This window comes from Lontra canadensis, unplaced genomic scaffold (assembly GCF_010015895.1).
Source record: "Lontra canadensis isolate GAN:19392208 unplaced genomic scaffold, GSC_riverotter_1.0 scaffold8, whole genome shotgun sequence".
Classification (NCBI taxonomy): domain Eukaryota; kingdom Metazoa; phylum Chordata; class Mammalia; order Carnivora; family Mustelidae; genus Lontra; species Lontra canadensis.
The window spans coordinates 32467597-32494271 of NW_022631002.1; the positions used below are offsets into that span (position 1 = coordinate 32467597).

General features: G+C 44.0%; 1 protein-coding gene and 1 pseudogene across 1 annotated transcript in view; one reads left to right on the forward strand and one right to left on the reverse strand.

The window, feature by feature from the left end:
- Nucleotides 1-26675, forward strand: part of LOC116865898 (nuclear receptor coactivator 5-like) — a 69538-nt gene that overhangs the window by 42262 nt on the left and 601 nt on the right. Inside the window, exons 3-9 of the mRNA XM_032854538.1 lie at nt 10336-10416; nt 13331-13413; nt 13561-13687; nt 17474-17673; nt 20188-20481; nt 21805-21999; nt 24434-24580. Of these exons, the coding sequence (XP_032710429.1) occupies nt 10336-10416; nt 13331-13413; nt 13561-13687; nt 17474-17673; nt 20188-20481; nt 21805-21999; nt 24434-24580 (1127 nt within the window). The remainder of the gene's footprint in view (nt 1-10335; nt 10417-13330; nt 13414-13560; nt 13688-17473; nt 17674-20187; nt 20482-21804; nt 22000-24433; nt 24581-26675) is intronic.
- On the reverse strand, nt 350-548 carry LOC116865996 (annotated as a pseudogene).

The window sequence follows — 26675 nt, forward strand, 5'->3', positions numbered from 1 at the left end:
TTTCATATGTTGAACCATCCTTGCATTAAAGGAATAAGTTGTGCTTGGTTATGGTGTATAATAATCATTTTAATGTTCTTTTGAATCCTAATTGTTAACTATCTTTGGAAGATTTTTGCAGCACTGTTTATAAAGTACATTGATTTACAGTTTTCTGGTAGTGTCTCTCTGGCTTTGGTATCAGGGTAATGCTGGCTTCATAGAATGAGTAAGAAAGTGTTCCCTTCTCTTCAGTTTTTTGGAAGAGTTTGAGAAAGATCTGTTACTTCTTTAAATGTTCGGTAGGGTTCACCAGTGAAGCCATCTGGTTTAGTGTTCTTTATGGAAATTGCTTGCTTGCTTGTGTTTGTTTCTGTTTTACCTCTTGCTCTCCCAAAGGATAAGAACAGTCAACAATGGCAAAAGGCAGCTGCAGAAGCAACAGCCAGAGCTGGCTTCATGCTCAGGAGAGAATACTATGCCCCTCCTCAGTGTATTCAGTACTCCACACATTCAGAGAAACTTTTCTAGTAACAAACTATAGAAATGGTCCCGGGAAGTATAGTCTTTTATGGAGTTTTTAATCTTCTTACTAGTTACAGATTTTTCAGATTTTTGTTTTTTAAAGATTTATTTATTTATTTATTTATTTATTTATTTGACAGAGATCACAAGTAGGCAGAGAGGCAGGCAGAGAGAGAGAGGAGGAAGCAGGCTCCCTGCTTGAGCAGAGAGCCCAATATTGGGCTCGATCCCAGGACCCTGAGATCATGACCTGAGCCGAACACAGAGGCTTTAACCCACAGGTGCTCCTAGATTTTTCAGATTTTTTATTTGTTCATGATTCAGTCTTGGTAGGTTGTGTATTTCTAGGAATTTGTGCATTTCTTCAAGGTTATCCAATTTGTCGTGTATCATTACACATAGTCCTCTCTTTTTATTAATACTTGTTTTTGAGAGAGAATGCCTATGAATGGGAGAGGCAGAGGGAGAGGGAGACAGAATCCCAAGCAGACTGGGACTGAGCCCCACTACTGTGCTGAGCCCCATGTGGGGCTCAGTCCTGCAACCCCGAGGTCATGTCCCTGAGGTCACGACATGAGCTGAAACCAAGAGTTGGACATACAGGTGACTTCACCCAGGTGCCCTCATAATACTCTTACAATCCTTTTTATTTATGTAAAAATGGTAGTAATGTTTTCTCTTTTATAACTGATTTTAGTTATTTGTGTGTGTTTTTTTTTAATCCTGATTAAAGGCTTATCAATTTTGTTGATCTTTCCAAAGAACTAACTCTTCATTTTATTGATTTTTGTCTATTGTTGTTTTTCTAATCTTTATTTATCTCTGATCTAATCTTTATTATGTCCTTCCTCCTGCTAGCTTTGGGTTATCTGTTCTTCTTTTTCTAGTTCCTTAAGTGGTAAAGTTAGGTTGTTGATTAGAGATCTTTTTTAAAAGATTTTATTTATTTATTTATTTGACAGAGAGCACAAGCAGAGGGAGTGGCAGGCAGAGGGAGAGGGGGAAGCAGGCTCCTTTTGAGCAGGAAGCCTGATGTGGGGCTCGATCCCAGGACCCTGGGATCATGACCTGAGTGGAAGAGAGACGCTTAACCAACTAAGCCACCCAGGCGCCCGGATTTGAGACCTTTTTTCATGTAAATGTTTACAGCTGTACATTTTTCTCTTAGCATTACTTTCACTGCCTCTCAGTTTTGCTATGTTGTGTTTTCATTTTCATGGTGTCAGGGTATTTTCTGATTTTTCACTGGTTTCTTTGACCCCTTGGTGTTTAAAAGGGTATGAATTTCTCCATTTTTATTGTGATCAGAAAAAGATACCTTTTTTTTTTTTTTTTAAGATTTTATTTCTTTATTTGACAGAGAGAGATCACAAGTAGGCAGAGAGGCAGGTGGGGGTGGGGAGGGGGAAGCAGGCTCCCTTCTGAGCAGAGGGCCTGATGCGGGGCTTGATCCCAGGACCCCTGGATCGTGACCTGAGCTAGAGGCAGATGCTTAATGACTGAGCCACCCAGGCGCCCCAGGAAAAGATACTTTTTATGATCACAATGTTTCTGAATTTGTTAAGACTTGTTTTTTGACCTAACATGGTCTATCCTTGGGAATGTTCAGTATACACTTGAAAAATGTGTTTTCTGCTGTTGTTGGGTGGAATGTTCTTTCTGTAGTGAATCAACTTTCTTAGGTAGCACCCTTAAGGTTTTTGGAAGAAGATAGAGTAAAAAACAATAAGTAAAATTTTCCTAAGTCTGTCTGTTTTGATATGCTTGAAGTTCATAAATTTTCCCAGAATACGGGTTTGGCAGAGGACACTTCTGTGTATCTAAAGAGTATTTGCTTTAAAGCTGATATATGCCTGGAATATATAGAAGAGTAGAAGCACTAGAAATAATTTTTCCATGTTTATGCAGCATTCTTTTTTTTTTTTTTTTTTAAGAGAGGGTGAGGGCAGTGGCAGAGGGAGAGGAAGAAAGAGAATCTTAAGCAGGCTCCACACCCAGTGCAGAGTCTTACATGGGGCACAACCCCGAGATCATGACCTTACCTGAAATCAAGGGTTCGGTGCTTAACCAACTGAGTCACCCAAGCGTCCCACATATTGTTCATTTCTGATAAAGTTTTGAATCACTTGACTTTCATGTGTTCCATAAGTATTTATTTAACACATGCTATGTATTGGGCTCTGGGTGAGTTGAGAAAGTATATATTTGAAGGTTTTTTTTTTTTTTTTTTTTAAGATTATTTATTTATTTATTTATTTGACAGACAGAGATCACAAGTAGGCAGAGAGGCAGGCAGAGAGAGAGAGAGGAGGAAGCAGGCTCCCTGTTGAGCAGAGAGTCCGATGCAGGGCTCGATCCCAGGACCCTGGGATCATGACCCGAGCTGAAGGCAGAGGCTTTAACCCACTGAGCCACCCAGGCACCCCTATATTTGAAGTTCTTGCTTAGCGATTTTATTCAGTAATTACTGGATTCCCATTTGGTTATCACTAAAGCACATGTTGAAAGGTTGCAAAACAGGTATTATGAGTGGGGAGAATCCCTGACATCTTTTCCTGAAAAGATACTTAAGAGGAAGGAATGAGTAAAAAAATAGAACCGTCTGTCTGTTGTGCAGGAATTCACGTCTCTCCATTTACACACTGTCATTCATAGGGTTTTCTAGCACTTGGTGCTGGTTTTAGGTGATCATCCAAGGCCTGCGCAGAATCTGATTTGACCTAAAAGATTTCATTCCTCTTTGTCATCTGCTAGATGACTTCTCCTAATTACCGGTGTCAGCAATTTTTTCCCTTTTGTTTTTTTTCACTTACACTTATAAAATAATAAGGGCAAAAATGCAGTAAAATATTCAAGTCATTGACCTAAATAAACAGCATTATGCAGAAAAAGCTGTCGAGATTGCTGAGAACGAGCATCAGCTCCCAAGTTCCCTGTGCGTAACACGAGGTGTCAGATAGGCAGTGGTTGAGATGTCTTTGTGTACAGTGAAATACCGGTTTTCTGTGTGTGGCGGTCACAAAAGGTCGAGGAAATTCCAGTTCTGGTTCCTGTAACTAAAAAGTTAACCTTTGCCTGGGGTGCCTGGATGGCTCAGTTGGTTGAGTGTCCAACTCTTGATTTTGGCTCAGGTCATGATCTCAGGGTGGTGGGATTGAGCCCTGTGTCGAGCTTGGGCTTGGCAAGGAGTCGACTTGAGGATTTTCTCCCTCTCCCTCTGCCCCCCCCCCCCCGCTGTTTGCATGCTCACTCACTCTCCCTCAAATCCTTTTTTTTGGGAAGATTTTATTTATTCATTTGACAGAGAGTGCACAAGCAAGGACAGCTACAGGCTGAGGGAGAAGCAGACTCCCCACCAAGCAGGGAGGCTGATGCAGGGCTCAACCCCAGGACCCCAAGATCATGACCTGCGCCAAAGGCAGGCTCTTAACCGACTGAGCCACCCAGGCGCCCCTCAAATAAATAAATCTTAAGAACCAAAAGAAAGTTACCTATCCCCTCAAGACCTAATTGTCTTCATGTGCTAAATGAGAAGGGCTGGGCTTTATGAAACCTGAAAGTCTAAGGAGTTTTAGAGTAAAAAAAAAAAAAAATTCATTTTAGCAAATTCATTGATTCCGTAATTCTTCATTGAACAGCTTACATTGTGGCAAGCCCTGTTCCAGTTGCTGGGGAAACTGTAAACAGACAGACAAAAATCTTCTAGAAGATTACCTTCTAGAATCTTACCTTCTATCTTCTAGATATCTTCTATCTTCTAGAAGCTTACCTTCCTTCTTGGGATGAGATAATATCCAAATAAGTAAAAATATGTAGTATGTGACCAGTGTTCCTCCACACTGTTGAGGTCATCAAAAACAAGGAACGTTTGAGAAACTGCTTCAGCCAAGAGGAGCCTGGGGAGACATGACCAAAGAATGAAATGTGGTATCCTGGACCAGAAAGAAAGATAGTAGGTAAAAAGGGAGAAGATCAGAATAGAGTATGGACTTCTTTTAATAAGAGTGCATCAGCACTGGTTAACTAGTTGTAATAAATGTAGTCCAATTTAAAAGATGCTAATAATGGGGGAAACTAAATGTAAGTTATCTGGGAGATTTCTTACATAGTACTGTCTTTACAATTTTTCTGAAAATGTAGAAGTGCTATAAAAAATAAAGTTTATGTTTAAAACTTGTGTGTGTGTGTGTGTGTGTGTGTGTGTGTGTGTGTGTGAATGACAGAGAGAAAAATGAAGCTGGGTCAGAGGGTAGGGAGCACAGGTGGTAAGGATGGTGAGGGAGGGCCCGACAGAGAAGGTAACATTTGGGCAGAGCCCTGGATGGAAGCCACGTGGGTGTTTGCAGGGGTGGGGTGGGGTGGTGGTGTTTAAGACAGAGAGACCTGAAAGGTGCAAGGCCCTCCTGGAGGGAGCAACTAGAAGGCATAGCCCTCCAGGAGTGCAGGTGGAAGTAGAGAATTAGGTGAGACCGGTTGGGGGGCTGTGGCAGGGTGGGGGCTGGGCATTAGGTATCTTTTAAGTCCGGATCAGAACTTTGGCATCGACTCTGGACCAGATGCGGGCAAATCCGTGGGTCTGGCCGCCTTCCCTGTGGCACAGATCCCACATCACATGGCCCTCCTTTCACAGGCTTCTGAAAGTTACCACTTGAGGGCCTCGTTAGGCTTTAGAGCAAGGGTTGGAAAACTACAACCGCGGGTCAAATCCTATCCCACCGGGTTCTCTGCAAAACTGTACAAAGGTGAGCTCCTACCTTTTCCCTCCCTCCCTTCTGTGAGGTGGTTTCATATGTTCATAGACAATTTCTAATTGTTTTGTTACATTCTGTATTCCATCCTGGGGTTCTCTCGACTTCCTAAATGATTTGTTAAAATCTGCATACATTAAGGTTCACTCTTTATGCTGTGAAGTTCAGTGGGTTTTGACAAATGCATAGTGTCATGTATCCACCATCACTGTTTCATGCAGAATAATTTCACCGCCTGGAAAAAACCCCGGTGCCTCACCTATTCAATTCCATCCTGTCAAACCTCTGGCAACCACTGATCTTTTCACCCATCTTTATAGTTTTGCCTTTTCCGGAATGTCATGTAATTGGAACCATACAGTATGTATCCTGTTTAGACTGGCTTCTTTCACTTAGCAATATGCATTTAAGATTAAGCCAAGTCTCTTTGTGGCTTGATAGCTCTTTTCTTTTTATCACTTAATAATTCTCATTGTCTGGATGTGTCAGTTTATCTGTGTCACCTACTGAAGGGCATCTTGGTTGCTTCCGGTTTGGGGCCATTATGAATAAAGCTGCTGTAAACATTCATGTGGAGGTTTTTGTGTGGACATAACGTTTTCAAATCAGTGGGGTGTGATTGCTGAATCGCATGGTGACACTGTTCAGCTGTTACTCACCCTGTTTTTTTTTTTTTAAAGAATATTATAGAGGAAACCTATGACTTTCTTTGATTTGTGTCCTTTGACAGTGCCATGCTACTACTCTTTTCCTATTTCTGGAGGCTTGATTGAAATTTCTCCAGAGGAGTGTTAAAATTCAAATTGTTTTCAGTGAAATTTGAAATTATGATGGAACTTCTAAGAGTAGATTCTTAAAAATCTTTTTAATTTTAAAATTTATCCCCAGTGGGTCCTACCCTGAGAACTTAATAGATCAGCTGTCTAATAAGTTGAAGTAATTGAGATACAATAGTAACAAGTTAAAAATAATCGTACTAGCATTCCTGGAGGCTTTGGGAGTGACATGTACATTTAATTTGAAATAGTGAGGAAGTGTTTCGATGGACTCTCTTCCCATAGATGTGTAAGCTTCTCTCCATGTAAAGACATCAGAATCTGCATGATTCCTGACTGGTGCTAAAACTTGAAACATTCTGAAAACACACTGATGTTGAGGTGTGGGGCTGGCTCATTCGGAAGACTGTGTGACTCTTGATCTTGGGGCTGTGAGTTTGAGCCCCACACTGGGTATAGAGATTACTTAGAAATAAATAAACAAACTTAAAAAAAAAAAGAAGAAAGAAAACACAATTGATGTGACAGAGGGAAGGTACAAAACGGGAGAAAGGCTTGGATTTTTTTGAGTTTTATTGGTGTATGGTTATTGATGTGTAATGATATATAGTAAATACCCTGCACATTTTTAAAATGTACAGCTTCAGTTCTTGACATGTGGATCACCGACCAGCACTACAATCAGAGGTAATGAACACGGCTCTCACTCCCCAAAGTTTCCTTACTCGTCATTGTCATTACCCTTTGTCTTGGCAACAACTAGTCTGTCACTTTTATCATGATAGATTAGCCTGCATTTTCTCTCTCTCTCTCTTTTTTTTAAGATTTTATTTATTTATTTGACACGTGAGAGAGCACAAGCAGAGGAAGAGGGAGAAGCAGGCTCCCCACTGAGCAGGGAGCCTGAGCCTGACACGGGGATTGATCCCAGGATCCTGGGATCATGACCCGAGCTAAAGGCAGCTGCTTAACTGACTGAGCCACCCAGGCTCCCCTAGCTTGCGTTTTTTATGTTTCTGTATATTGTATATATAATTTATGTGAATTTAAATGGAATCATACAGTGTATATTTGTATGGAGAAGTTTCTGCTTTCCCTCAGAGTAATTATTTTGAGATTCATCTGTATTGTTGGGTGGATCGGTACTTCCATTTCTTCGGTGCTGAGTAGTATTCCAATTTATGGTGCCATGGACTGAATTGTGTTCCTTATAATTGCATTTTGGAGCCCTAACCCCCAGCGTGACTATTTGCAGACAAGGGCTATTAGGAGCTGAGTAAGGTTAAATGAGGTCAAAAGGGTGGGGCCCTAATCTTGTAGGACTGGTGGCCTTATAAGAGGAGGAGGAGGAGTCTTTCCTTCTGCACCATTGAAGGACTGTGTGAGGGCACAGCAAGGAGGTGGACTTTGCAATCTAGGAAGAGAGCTCTCACTAGAACTGGACTATGCTGACATCCTGATCCTGGACTTCTGCCTCCAGGACTCTGATACAATAAACTTCTGTTGTTTTAGCCACCCAGACTTTGATGTTTTTGTTACTGTGGCCTGGGCAGGCTAAGACCTATGGATACACCATAGTTTGTTTTGTTATCTTCCTGTGTTTAGACATTTCTAGTTTTTGGCTCTTTGCAAATCTGCTATGAACATTCCTGCACAAGTTTTTGAGTAGATCTGTGCTTTCATTTTTATCTGGTAAATATCTACTGGCTTGATTACGTGTTTCACCTTTTAAGAAACTGCCAGATGATTTTCTGAAGTGATTGTACCATTCGTACTAGCAGCATATGAGAATTCTGGTTCCTCTATATCAGTCTTGAGGCTTGAATTTTGAATCGCTCATCCTTAGGTGGTCCACCCAGATGCACGGAGGAGGCTCTCCAGCTGCTAGCGCACGTGGCAGGCAGCCATTTCCCTGGGGAGCCTGCTGCCGTACTCTCTAGAGTGTTCTCAAATGGGAATTTATGCCCACGTGAATTTACATTCCATAAAAATACAGAATGACTTAGTATCTTTATTCGTTAAGATTTTATCCTTCTTTCATGGCTTTTCCTAGTTTTATTTTGCTTGCAGACCTTCTGTGTTAAGCCCAGACTTTCTGGGCTATGAGGTTTTAGAGGGAGCCTGGGTTTTTGAGTCATACACACCTGGATTTGAATTTGGGCTTTATGGCTTAGCTGTGTAGCAAGTCGTGTGAACTGACTCTCTGTTTCCTTATCTCTTTCTAAAAAGTGTTGGGAGATTGGTAATACCCAGCTTGATTTGTTGTTATAAGTCTTTTCTTTTTTTTTTTTTTTAAAGATTTTATTTATTTATTTGACAGACAGAGATCATAAGTAGCCAGAGAGGCAGGCAGAGAGAGAAGGAAGCAGACTCCCCGCCGAGCAGAGAGCCCGATGCGGGGCTCGATCCCAGGACCCTGGGATTATGACCTGAGCTGAAGGCAGAGGCTTTAATCCACTGAGCCACCCAGGCGCCCCTGGTTGTTATAAGTCTTAAGTATAATGCATTGAAAACATTTTCATTGAACATCTTGGAAACTATTCATTTCCCAAGATATATTTGTAATTAGAAGTCCCATTTCTGACTGACCTGCTACCCACGGAGTTGGAGAGGAATTGAAGTTTTAATGGGTGCCACCAGTTAGAGGGCGGCCCAGAATACATGGCAAAATGCCAGGGCTTAAGATAACCTTGCAGCATTTAATAACATCCAGGCCTTCCTTTGGCCATTTATGGATTTATCTCATGTTCCTATTTATGTACTTACACAAAGACAATTCCTTCCTGAGTGTGATTCCTTTTAGTAGCCCATTTGTGAACCGCCAGCATCCACGGTACTTAGGGAATGTTTTTAAGGAGGAGAAAAGGAGCACACCGTGGCTCTGGGAGGGCTGTTTCTCAGGCCTCTGGGATCCCAGCCAGTGCACACGGCTGTCTGCCTTTCTCAGAGCTGGGGCTGCCGTGTTTGAGTGCGGGCCTTTTGGCCTGCGGACTCCTTTGTCCAGCTGGCTGAGGTGCGATGAGTGCTTTGGGCCTTCTCTCCCACAGAGAAGTGGGAGTTATTCTTTGATGGCTGGGCCAGACTGCTCATCTGATGTTACTGGAGTTTGAAAGGTTGTCCTTGTTGGCATTAGTGTGGCCAGGTCGGTTAGAGTGGGAACTGCAGGGGAAAGGGAAGGTCCCGATGAGGTGGGAAGTGTGGGTGTCAGGCAGCGCTGGATTTGTTTTGCCAGGTGAGGGTGTCTGGGGCCTTCTCTCCCCTGCCCAGCCACTGGGTTCCAAGTGTCCTGCAGTGTTTCTCCTTAGAGCCGGCTGGCTTTCTTGGCATCATTCAGTCTAGTTGCTAGGAAGCCGAATAAGGCAAATGCAACTTCCTTTTGACTTACTCACATTGAACCATCTGCTTATTCCTTCTCATGGCCTTCAAACTTGGCTAGGATCATTGAGAAGAGGGTCGAGTGGAGCATCTGTGCTCCTGCCTTTTTGGAAAAGGAAAGCTTTCTAATAACTCTTTAACCCTCTCGGTCCAAATTCATCGTAGTTCCTCTTGTTTAGCCCCTTGTTTCTTTCAGCTAACAATTTGGAGCAGGCATTTTCTTCTTAGGCTTTGCCCCTTGTTTTTTTCTTAGATTTAGATCAGTGTTAATTCATTAACCACACCACTTCTAAATGAGGAAAACGTTGTCGACGTGCATGGAATGCATTTGGCATGTAAACCTAACAGTGGTTTTAATCGAGGACTTCGAGTGCTTAGAATTGATGCACACGAATGATTCAGGAACGTTCTTGATAAGTGCCATTGTGGGGTTGGTGTCAGATACATACATTAAAGGTGCCTGATAATTTGTGAAAATTTATGGTGATGTTGGTGGAGCATCTACCAAAGAGAAGCTTTAAAAAAAAAAAAGGATTTTTAAAAAATTGCCAAACACCACTAGCATTGCATTCTTACTTCTATTTTGGTTTAATTCCGCTCATTTGGGTAAATCTGATTCATTATGTTGAAGCCCCTTTCCTTTGGTGCACTTGTAATGGTTTTTTCTTGTGAGAGAGCTCTGCCTTCAGTTGTCAACTCTGGAAAAGCATTGAGCAAACAAACTAGACAAAAATAGAAATAAGCATTACAAAATAGAATAGAGATTCTGGGAAAAAAAAAAAGTCTTCAGAAAAGCATTGTTCGACTTTTAAAAATCCAGTCTCACTGAAGATTTAATCACCTTTGAGTGTACCAGAACTGTGGAAACTAACATGTGGGCTATGGGAAATAATTTCTTCTTAAGTGTAATTTTGTCTTTGTTGGTTTTTTAGCAGCAAGCCATATAAACCTTTTCTGCCGACTTCTTATTCTCCCCAAGAGGGCTACTTAAAGGAGGGTGAAGACATGCTAAGGTAAAGTTTTATTGTTCTGGCTCAATTTGCTAAAAGCTTTAGTAGTAATGTAGATGTGTTCTTACTGTGCAGACTTACGTGTTTGTTAAAATTGATGCTATTAATATTTGCTTTTTGGGAAGTCCCTCAGGTGCGCTTGATCATATTAAGCCATTCTGCTTTAACTTCTCCCTTCCCATAGCCATTTGGACTCTAGTAACTAAAACAGACTTACGGACTGAAGGGACTCGAACACCCAAGCCCCTTTGTGAGCTCTGCCTGGGTGACCCGCTGCAGCAGGCCCTCCACTCCCTTCTTCCACACCTCCCCACCTTTTTTGTGCCACCATCTGGCCATGGGTAGATGCTCTAAAAATGCGAATTTATTTTAGTTAGGAGGTGAATCAGTATTCCAGTACAAATAAAGTCCCTGAAAAATGGTTTGGAAGGGAAATGAAAGGGAAAGGGCACCTGGGTGGTTGGGTCAGGTAAGCGTCTGACTGTTGATTTCTGCTCAGGTCATGATCTCAGGGCTGTGCCATGGAGCTCTGTGCCCGGCTCGTGCTTAGCATGGAGTCTGTTTGAGATTGTCTCTCTGTCCCTTCCCCCTCCCGTTTTCTCTTTCTCCCCAAACGGATAAACAGATAAAACAGTGATACTAAAAAATAAAAATCCCTTTCAGAGTCTTCCCCACCCTTATTTATTTTGAGTCCGCCCCACCCTTCCTCATTTATTTATTTATTTTAAAGATTTTATTTATTTGACAGAGAGATAGACAGTGAGAGAGGGAACACAAGCAGGGTGAGTGGGAGAGGGAGAAGCAACTCCCCGCGGAGCAGGGAGCCCAACACGGGGCTCGATCCCGGACCCCAGGATCACGACTGGAGCTGAAGGCAGACACCTAACGACTGAGCCACCCAGGCGCCCCACTCTGCCCCTTATTTTTAATTGAAATGGCTCATCCTGGTATATTATTCTAGAACTTTCTTTCAAGTAACAATGTCGCGGAGGATTATTGATCATCGGTTTTGACCACCATGTAGGATTCCAAAGTCTGTAAACCAGTTTTAAAGGTGATCTCACGTAGTTTAGTCTGTCTTTCACATTCAGCAGTGGAGTTCCAAGTAACTAAGGAGGTAAATCAACACGGCACTACAGGACTCCTGCTTTGGATCTACCTCTGTAGTTTTGGTAAAAGCAGTTTTCCTTGAACTGTATCTGAATTGATTTTTATATGTATGAAGCTTGACAGGGCCTCTCTCTTGCCTGCGTTAAAGATGAGATTTGTGTCAGATTAGATTAATAATTCAAAATTGAAAAATGCCTTCCTCGACTGCGGAAGCACTTGGAAGTATAGAATTCAGGAGTGACTGTTAATAGGGGTTAGTCTCTCTCAGGTAACGTTTCCTGACAATGAGACTCCGAATACTTGCACCAGTAGGCAATCTTCTGAAGGAGGGATTTTCTTAGCTCTGGTGTGAAGGAAGCCTAAAGGCAGAGATGGATGATAATGGCTGCATCTGTTGAAGGCCTGTCCTGCATCAGACACCGTTCTAAGGGCTTTACCTACTTTAACTCATTGAATCCTCATAACAGCACTTCTAGGGAGGTTCCAATAGCCCCATTTCACAGGTGGGGAAACTGAGGCATAGCAGTGTTAAGTCGTTCAAGCTTCCCAGTTAGTAGGTGACAGCACTGAGATTCATACCCAGGCAGTTGCAATTTCAACATCATGCTGCCTTTCCTGGATGGCCACATACCAGCTTCTGGGGTGCCTCTCCAACACTGTCTGATTACTTAGAGTGGTGGTGAGCCGTTTTCAGACCACTTTGTAAAAGATTCTGAATAAACTGTGAGAGAAAGCCAGCAAGGACACAGCCTAGCAAGGGGTAGAGAAAGCCGGCCGCTTGAGGAATGGCCTCGGGAGCCAATGGCTAGTGTTTGTCGGAGACAGTACACAAAGATGAAATCCGTGTGGGGGAAGGAAGCATTCTCGGGGAGCTCACGGTGCTCAGGCAGTAGGGGAGGCCTGGATTCAGGCAAAAGCTTTGCCTCTTAAGAGTCTGGAGCCACGTCTTTGCTGTGTCAGGGAATTGGATGTGGCCAACAACCCAAATGAAAATCGTACAGTGGACGAGCAAAGGGATCGACGTTTGCTGGCAGCTCGCTGAGTAGTTGCGGTTTGAGCGTGTTCCGGGGCCGCTTTGCCATGCGGCGCGACACCTCTGGTGAGAAAGGAACTGATGGCTGCCTGCCCAGGTGGTTCTCTCCCTGGCAGGACCCTCCTTGCGGACAGACACACTGGTGTCTGGATGCTGGAGAGCCGCAGTAAAAATGCCTGATTTAGGGTACAGAGTGCCTCGAATTCCCCCCTTTCTTCTGTTAAATCACAGCAAAGGGGACTACTTGAGATGGCTAATAGATTACCCAGCATCTGTGCGCTATTTTGCATGCCTTCAGCAAGGGAAAATGACTGGCTCACAGGGGCTGTAGAGTGTTTAGGAGTAAAGTGAGCAGACCTCACTGCCTTATTTTTTACCCATAGCCAGTGAAGACCTTCAGAGGTAAGCACCTCTTCTTCAAATGGCGTACACGGCTGCTAGAATTATCTCCTCTTTAAAATAAACACCTTCATGTATGGGCTTCTGTCTGTATCAGTCTGTCTTGACAAAGATCAATGGCTCCATGTAGTACTTCTCATCATAACAGGCAAGAGGAAGTGAATGGGGAGAGAACAGAAAAACTCCAGAAACTCGCCATAATTCTAAAATGAGAATGGATTATTGAGCATGTTTCTGTCCCTGTGTAGACACGGCCCTTCTTTCGGTGCATACGCATTGTGCCAGGTGACCTGGTGTTTATTTCTCGGCTTTTGGGGACACATTTAGAGGGAAACTCAGTTTGCACAAACTATTATGTTTTCATGCATCCAATAGTGTTAAAGAATTACGGCAGAATGTGGCTGATTATTCAAAAAGGCACGAAGAGAACCACGAGCGGCCCCAGTCCACTCAGTTCGGTAAGAGTCTCGCTGAGATCCTCCTGTTTTCCTCATCTATTCTTTATAGAGCTGTTGCCATTCATTTTCACTTTTGTAAAAAACCCTGAAAACCTTCAGTGATTGCTTTTGCCCTTGCAAGAGCATGAACGCGTCAATATTTTTCAGGTGATGCCGGTGGCAGGGACACTCGGAAAGAACGGCTTTTCCAGCACTTTTATCAAGTGGTTCAGAAAGAACGTGATCGAGAGAGGCCTTCAGATTGTGTTATTGTTTCTATCAACAACGAGCAAAGGTATATTTATTTTTTTTTAGCCTGTCGAATGAGAATGTGTACAAATGGAATAGTTAAGTATTCAGCCTCACATACATAAGTCACTAAAAGAGAATGGCAAGACTCAGGAAATGCTGTTAGAACACTGCTCTAGGGGGTGCCTGGGTGGCTCAGTGGGTTGGGTGACTGCCTTCGGCTCAGGTCGTGGTCCCAGAGTCCTGGGATCAAGTCTTGCATCGGGCTCCCAGCTCCATGGGGAATCTCCTTCTCCCTCTGACCTTCTCCCCTTGCATGCTCGCTCTCTCAAATGAATAAATAAAATCTTTAAAAAAAAAAAAACAAAAAACAAAAAAAACACTGCTCTAGGAATTACAAGAATGTGCTGTTGAGTTTACCATCCTGTGGCTGGGGAGGTTTCTGATGATAATTTTTTTTTTTTTTTTTTTTTTTTTGATGATAACTCTCTTACTCGATTTTCTGCATTGCTCGAGTTTTCTACAATGAGTAGCCATCGATTTCGTAACCAGGAAAAAAAAAAGGCTATTTTCAGACTGGGTTCCGTGTGCTGGGCACTGTCCTAGGCTCTGGGGGTACTTGAGTGAACGTAACAGATGAACCTTTGCCTTGGGGTGCTGACAGTCTAGTGTAGGACCCACAAGTTGGCCTCACTGATAATTTCAGAGATGGGTTCCTCTCATTTCTTAACTGCTTATTGAATTCCTTTCAGCCTTTGTCCTTGTTATTTTTCCTTCGATGTGGAATGCCCGTTCCCTCTTCTCCATCTGTAACTCGTGCAGGCTAATAACACTTGTAACTTGTATAGGCTACGTAACACCTGTAACTCATCCAGGCCACTTTTGGCCTGTTTTGGCCCGGTCTCCTGCCCTCTTGACTGTCTCCAGCTCGTCCTTTGGGTCCGCATAGTGCCCTGATCTTGTGCACCATTGGCTGTCACTTGAAGGCAGACAGGAGAATTAATGTGTGATGATAATTGTCTCTGGATTCTGTCGGGTTTCGTAGTGCTTGGCGAAGACCATGTCGGCAAATGGTTGGTGGGAGGCATGCGCACGTACCCCAGGCTAGGTGCTGAGTGAGTGATCTGCAGACTCAGACATGAGAACTCATTCCTGAACAGGAGACCAGGCACGCACAAAACATAACTCAGCATGAAGGCAGCACTGGTGTTCTCACTCTGTGTGAAAATCGACAATCTTGAAATGACTCAGAATTCTTACTCTGTGATACCTGCTTTACAGAAACCTAATGTATTTGTAGGTAGCATCTTTGCTGTTAGAGTTTGTGAAAGCAAAATTATAGCTTCATCTCATTTGGAGGGTATTTGGGTTGGATCTTGGGAGAAAACATCCTGGAAGAAATGAGGTCAGTCACAGCATGGGGAGGGTGGAGAGGCCAATTCCTTTTACATTAGAAAATTATGGGATTTCCCTTTAATAATTGAAAGACAAGCAGACATGCCCTGGATTAATTTGATCATGTGGTAATTTAAACCAGTTTTGAACCAGAGGCCGCAAAGACTCAGCATGCATAGTGGCTTGGTTTTTCCTCAACATTTAGCAACTTTGCTACAGTCATTTGCATCAGCCAGGGAAACTGCATTAATCTTTGACTAAATTGGCTTTCTTAGAACTTGTAGCAAGCATCACATCAGATCTGTAGCACCTTGTAGCTCGTTTAGAGCAGTGATGGGCTCCAGCGGCCGTTTGACTCCTGCACCCGGATGCCCTTGCCAGTCTCCCAACTCGAGTCAGGCTGGCTGGTGTGGACTGGAGTACAGTGCTGTGTGGTGGAGAGGAGTCCTTGAGATTGCTCTTCTGCTCCCCCACCATCTGGGGTGGTATTCGGAAACCTCTCCTCTGCCCGACGTTCCGCAGTTCTGGCATTTAGCCACGGATTAGGACCCTCGGCGGGTGCAGCTTAGGAACTCCTCGGCCGAGGGCAGGCTGCATCTGCCAGAGTCAGTGAACTGGGCCTTGCTGCCTCCTCTGTTGTCACTTTGATGTCGGAAAAGATTTGTAGTGATGCATTGGTTGGCTAATTCATTCCTTTATACTCCTAAACAGTAATTAGTTTTCAAATCATGTCCTCCAATGTGAATTATTATTGTGATAGGTTTTTTTTTTTTAATTATTGTGAGAGTTTTGACTCATGGGCTATTACTCTGTAAATATGAACTATGTCTTGTTTTTCTTGTTTTCCTCTTGAATTTGTTTTCTGAAATCATCATTTATGTTCCTAAATTGCCTAGAAAGCATTTTTCCGGCCATCATTTTAGTTTTTAATTCACAGAACATGGCACTTAATGTGTACCTGTTATGTGTGCTATGTTCCTCGCTGAGGAACATACAGGTAATTAAGTGACAGTTCCTCTTCTGTACCACAGGCAGCCCGATAAGATAAAACACGCGCATAACTAACAAGTGGAAGATGCGATATGCTGAGTCGTTCCTGCTCTAAGCAGAGGATATGTAAGAGGAAGAGCAGACTACCACTGTAGGGTCCAAGGAGGTAAATCAGGGAGGTTTCAGGGAATCATGTCATTTGCGATTTTAAGTTTCTGTGTAGGTTTCTAAGCAAGTATTGGGCAGGAAGGGAAGCAGAAATGCAAAGGAGAGTTCTGGGATAGATTCTCTAGGACTTGAAGACCCAAGGCTGAGAAAATGGGAGATGAGAGGACTCTGGGGTTTGATCCAAGGTTGGTTATGGGATGGTTGGTGTTGACTGAGATGGCTAACTCTAGTATCACCTGTTTACTCTTTTTTGCATGTTTGTTTGGCTATACATTTACTTATTTGTTTGTTTATTTACTTAAGTAAACTCTACCCCCAATGTGGGGCTTAAACTCAAAACGCCGGAATCAAGAGTCGCACACTCCGCTGTCTGAGCCAGCCAGGCGCCCCTCATCCATTCACTTGTTAGCAAGGAATTGTCGCAGTTGCAGTGACCTCAACAAATACTTGTCTGTCCCCGGAACTAATTGTAGATGAGCATTCTCTTATTTTTTCTGAAGATACTAGTCTTAACTGTTCTTTCAAACAATCTTACATTTTGTTTCATCGTCTTTAAATTGAAATGATTTCATCAAATAACATTTGAATGAGTCCATCTTGAAAAATGCTGGCCGCGTTTATCTCACTTACCCAGTGTATCACGCCACCCAAAAACACGGCTCTCACCTACTCTGCTTCTTTTATAAAATTCTGTATATGGTCAACCGTATGAGGACACCACATTTTCAGAAAAGTAAGATTCCTTTGGTTAGAGTTGCCTCCAGTTCTCTTACTGATTCCATCAAAGGGATAACATACTACTGAAATTTTTTTTTAAGATTTATTTATTTATTTATTTGACAGAGAGCTCACAAGTAGGCAGAGAGGCAGGCAGAGGGAGGGGGAAGCAGGCTCCGCGCTGAGCAGAGAGCCTGATGCAGGGCTCAATCCCAGGGCCCTGGGATCATGACTTGAGCCGAAGGTAGAGGCTTTAACCCACTGAGCCAGCCAGGCGCCCCTCTATGTTTTCAGTGTGTCTAAGAATGAAAACAAGTTGTGGGGCCTGCATGATTTTTTAAAAAATACAACATCTTCCACTTCACTTCCCAAGTACAGTAATAGTATAATATCTTACACCTTACTTAAACTTGTCATCAAAATATCTGTGGAACAACCGCTTGGTGATGAAGGTTTTTTGTTTTGTTTTGTTTTGTTTTGTTTTCCTCTCGTTTGATTGACAATAACCTTACCTTTTTCTTGTGTGTGTGTGGTATGTGTGTGTGTGTGTTTTTTTTTAAAGGGAATATGCAACAGGCATAGGTCATCGGTTACAGGATCACGGCCTTGTGGTGGAAATGATTCACCTCTCCTCCGAGTCAAGTCTTATGAGAGCGCTCCAGGAAGTTAAGGATGATAGGTCGCCATTTTGCATTCTTGTTGAACAGTCTAATGTAAAACTTTCCTCTTGCACTGTAATTATACTTCATGAGTCTATCAAAAGTAAGTTTAGCTCAATCTAGAACTATCATTTAAAATGGATCCTGCTTTAAAAATATAATAGTTTTTTTCTTTGTATGCTGGTATATTTCGAAGGTTCATATTTGTCAGTAACTAACCTTGATCTAGTTGAGTAAATGGTGACTTGAATAGGTATCACAAAGTACTCTCCTGTGTATTAGGGTAATTGAAACTTAAATCATCTTTATTGCTTCTTACTTAAGAATCCAGAATATTTTGTCCAAAATATTATGTAACAAGTCAGTTCTCTTATGTGGAAGAAGTTTTGACCAAATCTCACCACCATCTTTTCTGCCCTCCGTGGTAAGTCTAAAATGTTCATGCATTCTTAGACGACCCTTCTTGCCAGCTTTGCCTCTCTTGCGATACCGGAGACATTTCATTATTCTTAGGCTCATGAGAGTGCCCCAAAATGAGCCCTTCTCTACCCTAAAATACATAGCCTCAGGCAGACGCACACATCCTAGACCATTCTCCTATTTGCCTCCTGGGTGGAGTTGCTGCTTCCAGAGAGGAGAGTCTGCCTTGTGTAGGGTCCCTCAGAGGCCCCCTTGGAGTCAGACCCACACAAATCTGGGTTCTGTAGTCCTCTTGGCTCTGTGGAAGCTCTTGGTGCTGTTCTCTGCAGTCCACACTTCCTGAGTTCCTCATGCGCACCAGGCACTGTACGAGATGCAGGCCAGCCCTGCTTCCTTCCTCTGCTTAGGTAGGCAGCAGCCAGGCTGCTTCTCCAACAGGCACATTATCAGCTTGAGTTGCCCTAACAGTGTAGGATTTTCACCCTGAGTTGGGAGACCTTGCCCCTGGTCAGATACATAGTGGAGCACTGGTAGTTGAATTCATATCCTGCATGTGGCTCCTGGGACCTTCACAGAAGTCGGTGTCAGACTGATGTCCTAGAATCCAGCTATAGTGTTGGGTCCGGAAAAAACAGTAGTGAGGAACACTTGGCTTCCCAATAATCTGGGGGATGCCAGGACATCTTCTGACCATTCCATTTGCTTTGCTTCTGTATAGTGACCTATACCCACCTAGCCAGCTCTGGTTCAGTACTATTCCCAAGAGGATGAAACGATGGTTTTTCTCAACATAGAAAATGTCTAATTTATTTTAAAGAAATAAGACTAAACCAAAGTGTAAAAGAAAAGGCATCCTCTCAGAAATTACAATTCCCACCTTCCTGGGGATGGGGGTGGGGGAGTTTAATTGAACAGGTTGTGCCGAGGACTAATCACATCTGTTTACATTCATGCAAGATCATTGAGGAAATAACCACTAAAGTAAGTAGGCCTCTCTTTGACATTGCATTATTTCTGACAGTGTTGTTTTATACCTTGCTCACAGCCATTATGCAGAAGCCTGTGGAGCTGCTTCTGTGCTGAGACAAACATGTAAGACAGACAGACAATGAAACTTCAGCACCTATAGGCAAATATACATTCATTTCTTCCTAAATGTAACCCTAATAAACAGTTTAAGATTTAACCAAATAACCATCATTGCCGCTGTAGCTCCGTAGTGCCCCTTGGATCCTAAATTTGTTCAGATGTGATACATGGAAGACAGGGTAGGGGCCTCTCATCTAAAATGAAACTTTCATGAAGTCTTATTCTCAGTAGGTAAACCCAGGAGAGATTAGGAGACACCTATGCATTGACTGTAGCCATTAAGTTATGTAAAAGCCATTCCTAGTGTCTAGAATTTATTTTATATGTAGTATTTAGGGCCTGGAGCACTCCTGACCTGACCTGGAAAGGCTTTTAACATGATTTAAGATCCCAGAGGCCTGAGCTAAAGATTGCAGAGCCACGCAGAGGATTGTGGGTTACTCCTCAGCCTACAGTGACAGAGCCTAGAAGTCCTGCACCACATGTCTGTGTGTGTGTCTGCCTGTTATCAAAGTATTACATATACAGAGTGAAGAGATTAACGCTAAAAGGTGTGTAATGAAAACCAGTAGCCCCATGTCTCACCTGCTCGCTTCTTTGAAGGCTCTGTTCTCTGCTTCTGCTTGTTTCTTCTGTGAATCACTCTTGTCTCAGGTTATCCACGTGGTTTGCTGGAACCAAATCAAACACCTTCACTTTTAGGGTTTTTTTTTCTCCTTTAAACATTCCCAGTAGCCAGCGATGGGTGAAGTTGCATTCTGCCTTTTTTTAGGCTAGATTTGTTTAGCATTAAGAATTCCCATTGATACACATGGCACCTATTTCCATTCTCTTTCTCTCTCTCAGTATAGCGTGGAGTTGTCCAGTTGGGAAAAGCGGGTCTGTATGGAAAAGGGAAATCAAGCTGCACATGTTACAATTTGGAAACAACGTAATGTTTGATTTTGAAATCGACAGGCACCTGCTTTGGAGGGTCCCAGGCCAGTTGGATCAGTAGACAGTCACATCTGTACTGAAAGCTGACACAGCTTAAACAACATGTAGTTGGATTAACTATGTTACTTTCTGATTTTAAAAGGAATCAGGGCACGCATTTGATATAAAGCAGGCTCTTTCTCGTCCCTAGTACATCGTCATATGCCCCTGGAAGATGCCCTGGACCTGGTGGCTAAAGAATACAGGAGATTTTTCTCGAAACGGGAGCAGCAGGAACGGGCTGGAATTGCTTTGCAGGCCGGAGATCTGGTGGATGACTTCTTGGCCCGGGAGCGCCTGACCAGCTACTCCGTCCCTTCGGGCATTCAGCACCTCCTCTTCCTATTGAGTGAGGGAATGCATTTGTATGGGAATGAGTTGAATCTGCTCATTGACTACCTGAACACCAGGAAAGGGCACCTGGAAGGTATTTGGCACTATTTTCCCTCCCCATTTTTTTTTTTTTTTTAAAGATTTTATTTATTTATTTGACAGGCAGAGATCACAAGTAGGCAGAGAGGCAGGCAGAGAGAGAGAGGAGGAAGCAGGCTCGCCGCAGAGCAGAGAGCCCGATGCGGGGCTCGATCCCAGGACCCTGAGATCATGACCTGAGCCGAAGGCAGCGGCTTAACCCACTGAGCCACCCAGGGGCCCTCCCTCCCCATTTTTAAACCCCAGGAAATCCTATTCTGCAAATCCATATGTGAAAGTAAAACTAAGAATTTTTTATTTAATTGAGAGACTATACATCTGTAATGTAAAGGTGTCTGATAGGAACATGTTCCTCACAGGAATTACACAGTTTTTTAATGTGTAACCTTTATAGACTAAAATGCTTTTTTTTTTGAAGCTAAATTTCCTTTTGAATCAGATTTTTAATGTATAAATAGGATGACTTATCTATATAGATGGACAGGTGGGAAATAGTTTCTGTTCCTTGTCGGTTTACTTTTGTGATTCAAAAGTTTCAGCTTGTTAATTGATACATTTGTAGATTATTTTTAAGTGCATCGTAAACATAAAGAAGTAGTTCCTAATCTTGAAGATTTTAAAGAGCATTCCAGTTACGAGCCAAACTCGTTAAGATGGTGACTTTTCAGTTTATTTGTTTTGAGTTGAGTAGGTGAGAAGAAAATAATAATCACTTGTCCCTGTGGGGAAACATAGCTGAACTTCTAGGGCCATGTTAAAGCTTTAAAGAAATCGTTCATCTTATAAAATGTAGAATGTATTTTATTTAAGATTTTATTTATTTATTTGAGACAGAGAGCACAGAGGGAGAGGGAGAAGCAGACTCGCCTCTGCACAGGGCTCGATCCCAAGACCCTGGGATCATGACCTGAGCTAAAGGCAGACACTTAACCGACTGAGCCACCCAGGTGCCCCAAAATGTATTTTATTTTTGTACATTTTTTGGTACCTTCTTCTCAGGGTTGTGGGTGGGGGGTGGCTCATAAACTTGAAACACAATTGTTTTTTTCCGAGTGCTTATGTCATTTATTAATTAATTGATTAAGTATAATTGACATATTCTATTGCTTTCAGGTACACAGTGTAATGATTTGATATTTGTATATATCATCTAATGGTGACGACAACAAGTCTAGTTAACATCCTGTTTCTCTTTGATCGTAGAAACCTCTAAGTCAGAAAAGTTATGGTCTTCTTTGACTTCCCCAAGTTGTTCCTTTTGCAGCTCGAGCCTCTGCAGCAGACTTCTGATGACCATTCATTTTCTTCATTTTTCCAGGCTTTGAGACACTTGAGTCTTTGGCTACCAGTGATCATTCCTCATTTCAAGGAAGGAATACCCCTGTTGTGGGCAAGCTGCCTCCGCTTCTTCCAACCCCTGGAAAGCCCTCCTTCTCGGGCCCTCATCTCCCACTTCCTGCCAAGTCCCCATTGTTAGGGGACAGACCGGGAGGGGGTCTCCTTCCACCACCAGGTCAGTGCTTCCCTCCAGGAATAAGAGCTCACGGTGGCTCTGCTGCCTCTACGCGCATGGCTCTGAGAGAGCAGACAGTTGAGAACAGTTGCAGTGTCTTTTGGCATAGTCTCAGCGAATGCTAAGATTTCAGAAGACCAGAAGAGACATCTGGGGTTTCAGTGGGTGCCATTTCTCTTGAGTGAATTGCTTAAGTTTTAACATGGGGGACGTGTAGAGGAGCTTTCTTATCAAGGTTGGTGGCCACATTGAGGATGGCTTAAACAGAGTTCCCTTAATATGCACTCTGAATTCCATAGTGTTTTCCAGGCTTTTCTGAGTAGTTGGCATAAATAGTATCTGACATCTGCCTAAAATGAGGTTGTATTACTGTGGACTCCTTCCATTGTAAGTGACAGGGACCTAACTCAGCTTAAAACAAGGAGACCTGACTGGCTTACATAAATGAAAATGCCCAGGGTTGACTCACTTCCAGCCAAACTGGATCCTGCTGCTCAAGCCTGTTACAGACATCCATCTCTTCACTCGGGGAGGAGACTTGGGTGTGGCGCTAACCACTTGGGGTACCAAGTTCCAGTCAAGCCCAGTGTCCATTATGCCTCTGGTTCCTGGGGTGGCTGGTATCTGAGCCTTTCTTGCCTCTTGAGGGTAAAGAGGTTTTTTGTTTTGTTTTGTTTTAAGACTTATTTAATTATTGAGAGAGAGTGAGATTGAGCATGTGCGAGCAGGGAGAGGAGTAGAGGGGAAGGGAGAGAAGCAGACTCCTTACTGAGTGGGGAGCCTGACACAGGGCTTGACCCCACGACCCCGAGATCATGACCTGAGCCGAAATCAAGAGTTGGCCACTTAACTGACTGAGCCCCCCCCCAGGCGCCCCAAGGTTAAAGAGTTTTAACTCCTCTGTAGGCACCCGGAATGCAGTCCCACTCCTTCTGTTCTCATCTTCCAAATATTTGTTGGTACACTCTGTCCCCTCTCCTGTGTTCCTTGTGTATTAACAGTGGGAGCAGAGAAGAGGCTGGATGAGAGCAGGTTTTCAGTCTGCCATGTTAAAGACAGAAGTTGGCAGTGAAGTCTTCATAGAAAGGCGGCTTTTCTCCTGGGTCTCAAATAAAACTTGGACCTTGGATGCATTCGTGTCTAAGAGTCAAATATTCCTTTGGTCTTTCATGGGAGCGGGGATCATTTTAGCCAAAAACCTTATGAGCACATTATTTCCACCTTGGCTATTACTGTGGATCTAAATAGAGAGAACGTGTCCTTTTGCTTTGGTCGCTGTACATGTGTATGTCATTTATTAGCGAAGTCAGTGTGTGTTGAAGATCACAGCCCTAGGGGTGAACATTTCTGAGCCCCCTCCCTTTCTGACCTGGTGACCTTTGGGATGATTGGGAGTGTAGTTCCATGTCTTCTCTGTTCCTGTCACAACTGGGGCTCTCCTGCTGTACCCTGTGCTTGTTCCTTTCCTTCTGCTGCACTCAGCCGCGCTCCCCTGTGCCTCAGCCCAGTCCCTCGGTCCACCCTGGGCATTATTACACCTGGTTCCCGTGAGAAGCCAGTGAGTTAAGAAAAGAAAGGCTCAGGGGGAGCTCTTTTTGCTGTGAGTTGCTTCTCATCCTTGCTGAAAGTTTAAAAAACAAAATTCTTTCGGACCTCAGAAAGGGCTAGGTGCTTGCTTCAGGGCCTTGGCATGAACTGTGGAAATAAATGCCCTGTTCAACAGGGTGAGGACAGCAGGGCAGATCGACTGCCCGAGAGAGAGTGACCGGTTACTAGGCCATGTGGGAGACCCCCAGGACCATGTCCAGGCCGATGTTCCGGGGGGACGGATGTTAGATTCTTAGGAACAGAGTGCTTCAGGTATGTTACGGATCTGCCTTCATGACCTGTCTGGGAAAATGTTCGATGTCTGAGAAAATAACATTCCAAGTATCAAAGAGAACATTTGGAACAAATCCCACTTGGTGGAAAGGTTAGGGTGGAGAACCGGGATGTCAAGACACACACACACGCACACGTGGACTAGATGAAGGGTTCGCAAACTTCTAAGGGCCAAATAGTAAATATGTTATTTTTAGTGTTTACAGGCCAAGCAGCAAAGTTAAGGATACTCTGTATGTACTTCTATAATCATTGAAAGCATAATTATTTAAAAATGAGAAAACCGTCTCAGCTCATGGGTCGTACCCAAACAGACGGTGGGCTGATTTTGGCCCCCAGACTCTAGTTTGCCAGACCCTGGATAAACACTGAGGCCTAGTCAGGGCCCAGAGGGGGCTTGGTAGAGCTCAGAGGAGTTGAGATTTGTGTGTGTGGCAGGTGCTCCTGCTCAGCCCTTCTCTAAAGATTAAGGAAAAGTCCCTTTGTGGGAGCAGCTGAAATCAGCTTCATCATGTATCTTCTGGTTTATGTTTTGTTTTTTCATTCCCTGCAGGACTGGGCAACCCCAAAGGTCTGTTTGCCCCTCCCCTGCTCCCAGCAGCCCCCTCCAAGAGACTTGCTCCTTTGGGATGCCTACCCCCCAAGAGTGCCAAGCGCCCACTGCTTGGGGAGAAACCAGGCCTTCTAGTACCACCTCCAGGTGAGTAGCCAGTGAGCTGGGAGTGACATTCTAGGCTCATGCTGTCCAGTGGCGCTTTCTGCGAGAGAGGAGATGTTCTGCAGCTGTGTGGTTGGATGTGACAGCTGTGGGCCGCATGGTGGCTGTTGAAACGTGGCTGGTAAGACCGAGGAACTGAATTTTCAGTTGTGTTTAAGTGGAATTAATTTGAGTGAGTATCATCCCATAGTAATTACAGAGTAGTCACATGTGGCTAGGGGCTGCCTAAGTGGTCAGTGTGGTTCTAGGCTACTGGATGTGATAAGAGGCTATAGCAGTAGGCAAGAAAGTGTGTTATGTTTTTACCATGTAGAAATCTATTTTCCTCATCCCCCCCCTTTTTAAAGCTGCAGATGTACTTAAAAAGGGAAAGATATTTCTAACATAAATGGACATTATTGTCAGTCGCTGTAAAATAGAAGGTAACCCTAATAAGGAGACCACAGAAGAGTATTTCTGCTGGGAACTACTGCCGGTCTCAGTCTCTGAGCGTGGGACTTTTTTAGCTTCAGGTTAAGAAAGGAGATTACGGAGGGCCAGGGAGGTGTTAATGGGAAACCAGCACTACTAGAAAAAGAAACTCTCCTTGACCGTGACTCTCCAGGAGGATTGCAAGAAGTGGGCAAAGGGAGCATATTCTCACGAGGTTGGATGTCATAGAATCATGTGCCCGCGTATTGCTGACATCCCTCGGAGGGGTGCACTTTGTTTCTGCTTGGCGCGGGGAGGCACACAGCCCCCCTGCTGCCTGGCAGGGCGCCGGGACCCGACCTGTCATACTTAAGGTCGTGACTGATTGATAGGCAGCCGTGACCCCAGGTCTGCGCAGGAAGGCAGGCTTTTCCTCTCTCTTCCTTCCAAGTGCAGGCCTGGCCAGCTCTTCTCTGGTGCTGCCTTTCCTCCTGTATGGCTGGGGGAGATGAGGCCAGAGGCCCCGAAGCGGCGCACAACCCCAGCAGGGCACAAAGGTGGAGGGGAGAGCTGCGATGCTGGGCTGGAAGGCAGCCAAGCTGGCGTTTTGCTGACTTCATCTCTAGTCACTCAGGCTTTCCGAGCATAAGTAAAGGCGCTGCCCGGAGTTCCTCTGGGTTCACTGTTAGGTTTGAGTTCTCTTCTGAGATTTGATGCCTAAACCCCAGCTCTTAGGAAAGTGAGCTTTTGTCCCTCTCTGCTCTTCATGCAGGACACATTTTTCATGATAATGACTGCCGTTTTAAAGTCTCAGTCCTCGGGGACCTGGCTGGTTCTGTTGTTGGTTGGTCTCGAGGTCGTGAGTTCGAGCCCTACATCAGAGGTAGAGTTCACTCTAAAAAAATAAGTGAAGTCTCATCTTCTGTGTTTTAGTCAAATCTGGTTTTGCAAGATGTACCTGCTGTGGTTGTGGTATAATGGATGTGTGTTTATGAAACGGTGACAGGACACGGAACACGTATAGGTTCGTGATCCCTACCCTCCTGGGAACCTAAACAGTCTCTTTCATTCTGAAGATCCTCCTCTGATAGACCTCATTTTGGGGAAATTTCGAGAATTTTCCTTACCCCCAAAGATGGCCCTCTGTGCCCCAAATTCCAGGACTAATAGAGAAAACATTTTTAAAAAAATTTTTTAAAGACATTTATTTATTTATTTATTTATTTGACACAGAGGGAGAGAGATCACAAGTAGGCAGAGAGGGGGAAGCAGGCTCCCCGCCGAGCAGAGAGCCCGATGCGGGGCTTGATCCCAGGACCCTGAGACCACGACCCAAGCCAAAGGCCACTGAGCCACCCAGGCACCCCCGAGAAAACATTTTTAAAAAACCAGTGAAAACATGGAGGCTGCCTATACAAGGCATAAGGGTAGTAGTTACCACGCACTGAGTTCTTGTCCTGGGGCAGGCATTGAGGTAATCTCATTTAGTCTTCAAACAACCCTGCGAGGTACATAGTGAGATCATCTCCCTTTTCCACATGAGTCACTAAGGCTCAGAGGGTGAGGAGCCTGGCCAGGGTCACACAGTGGTACTGGTGGGGCCGACACTGCGCAGCAGCCATGGGACTCCATGCTCAGTGCTCTTACCCACCACACAGTCCAGAAA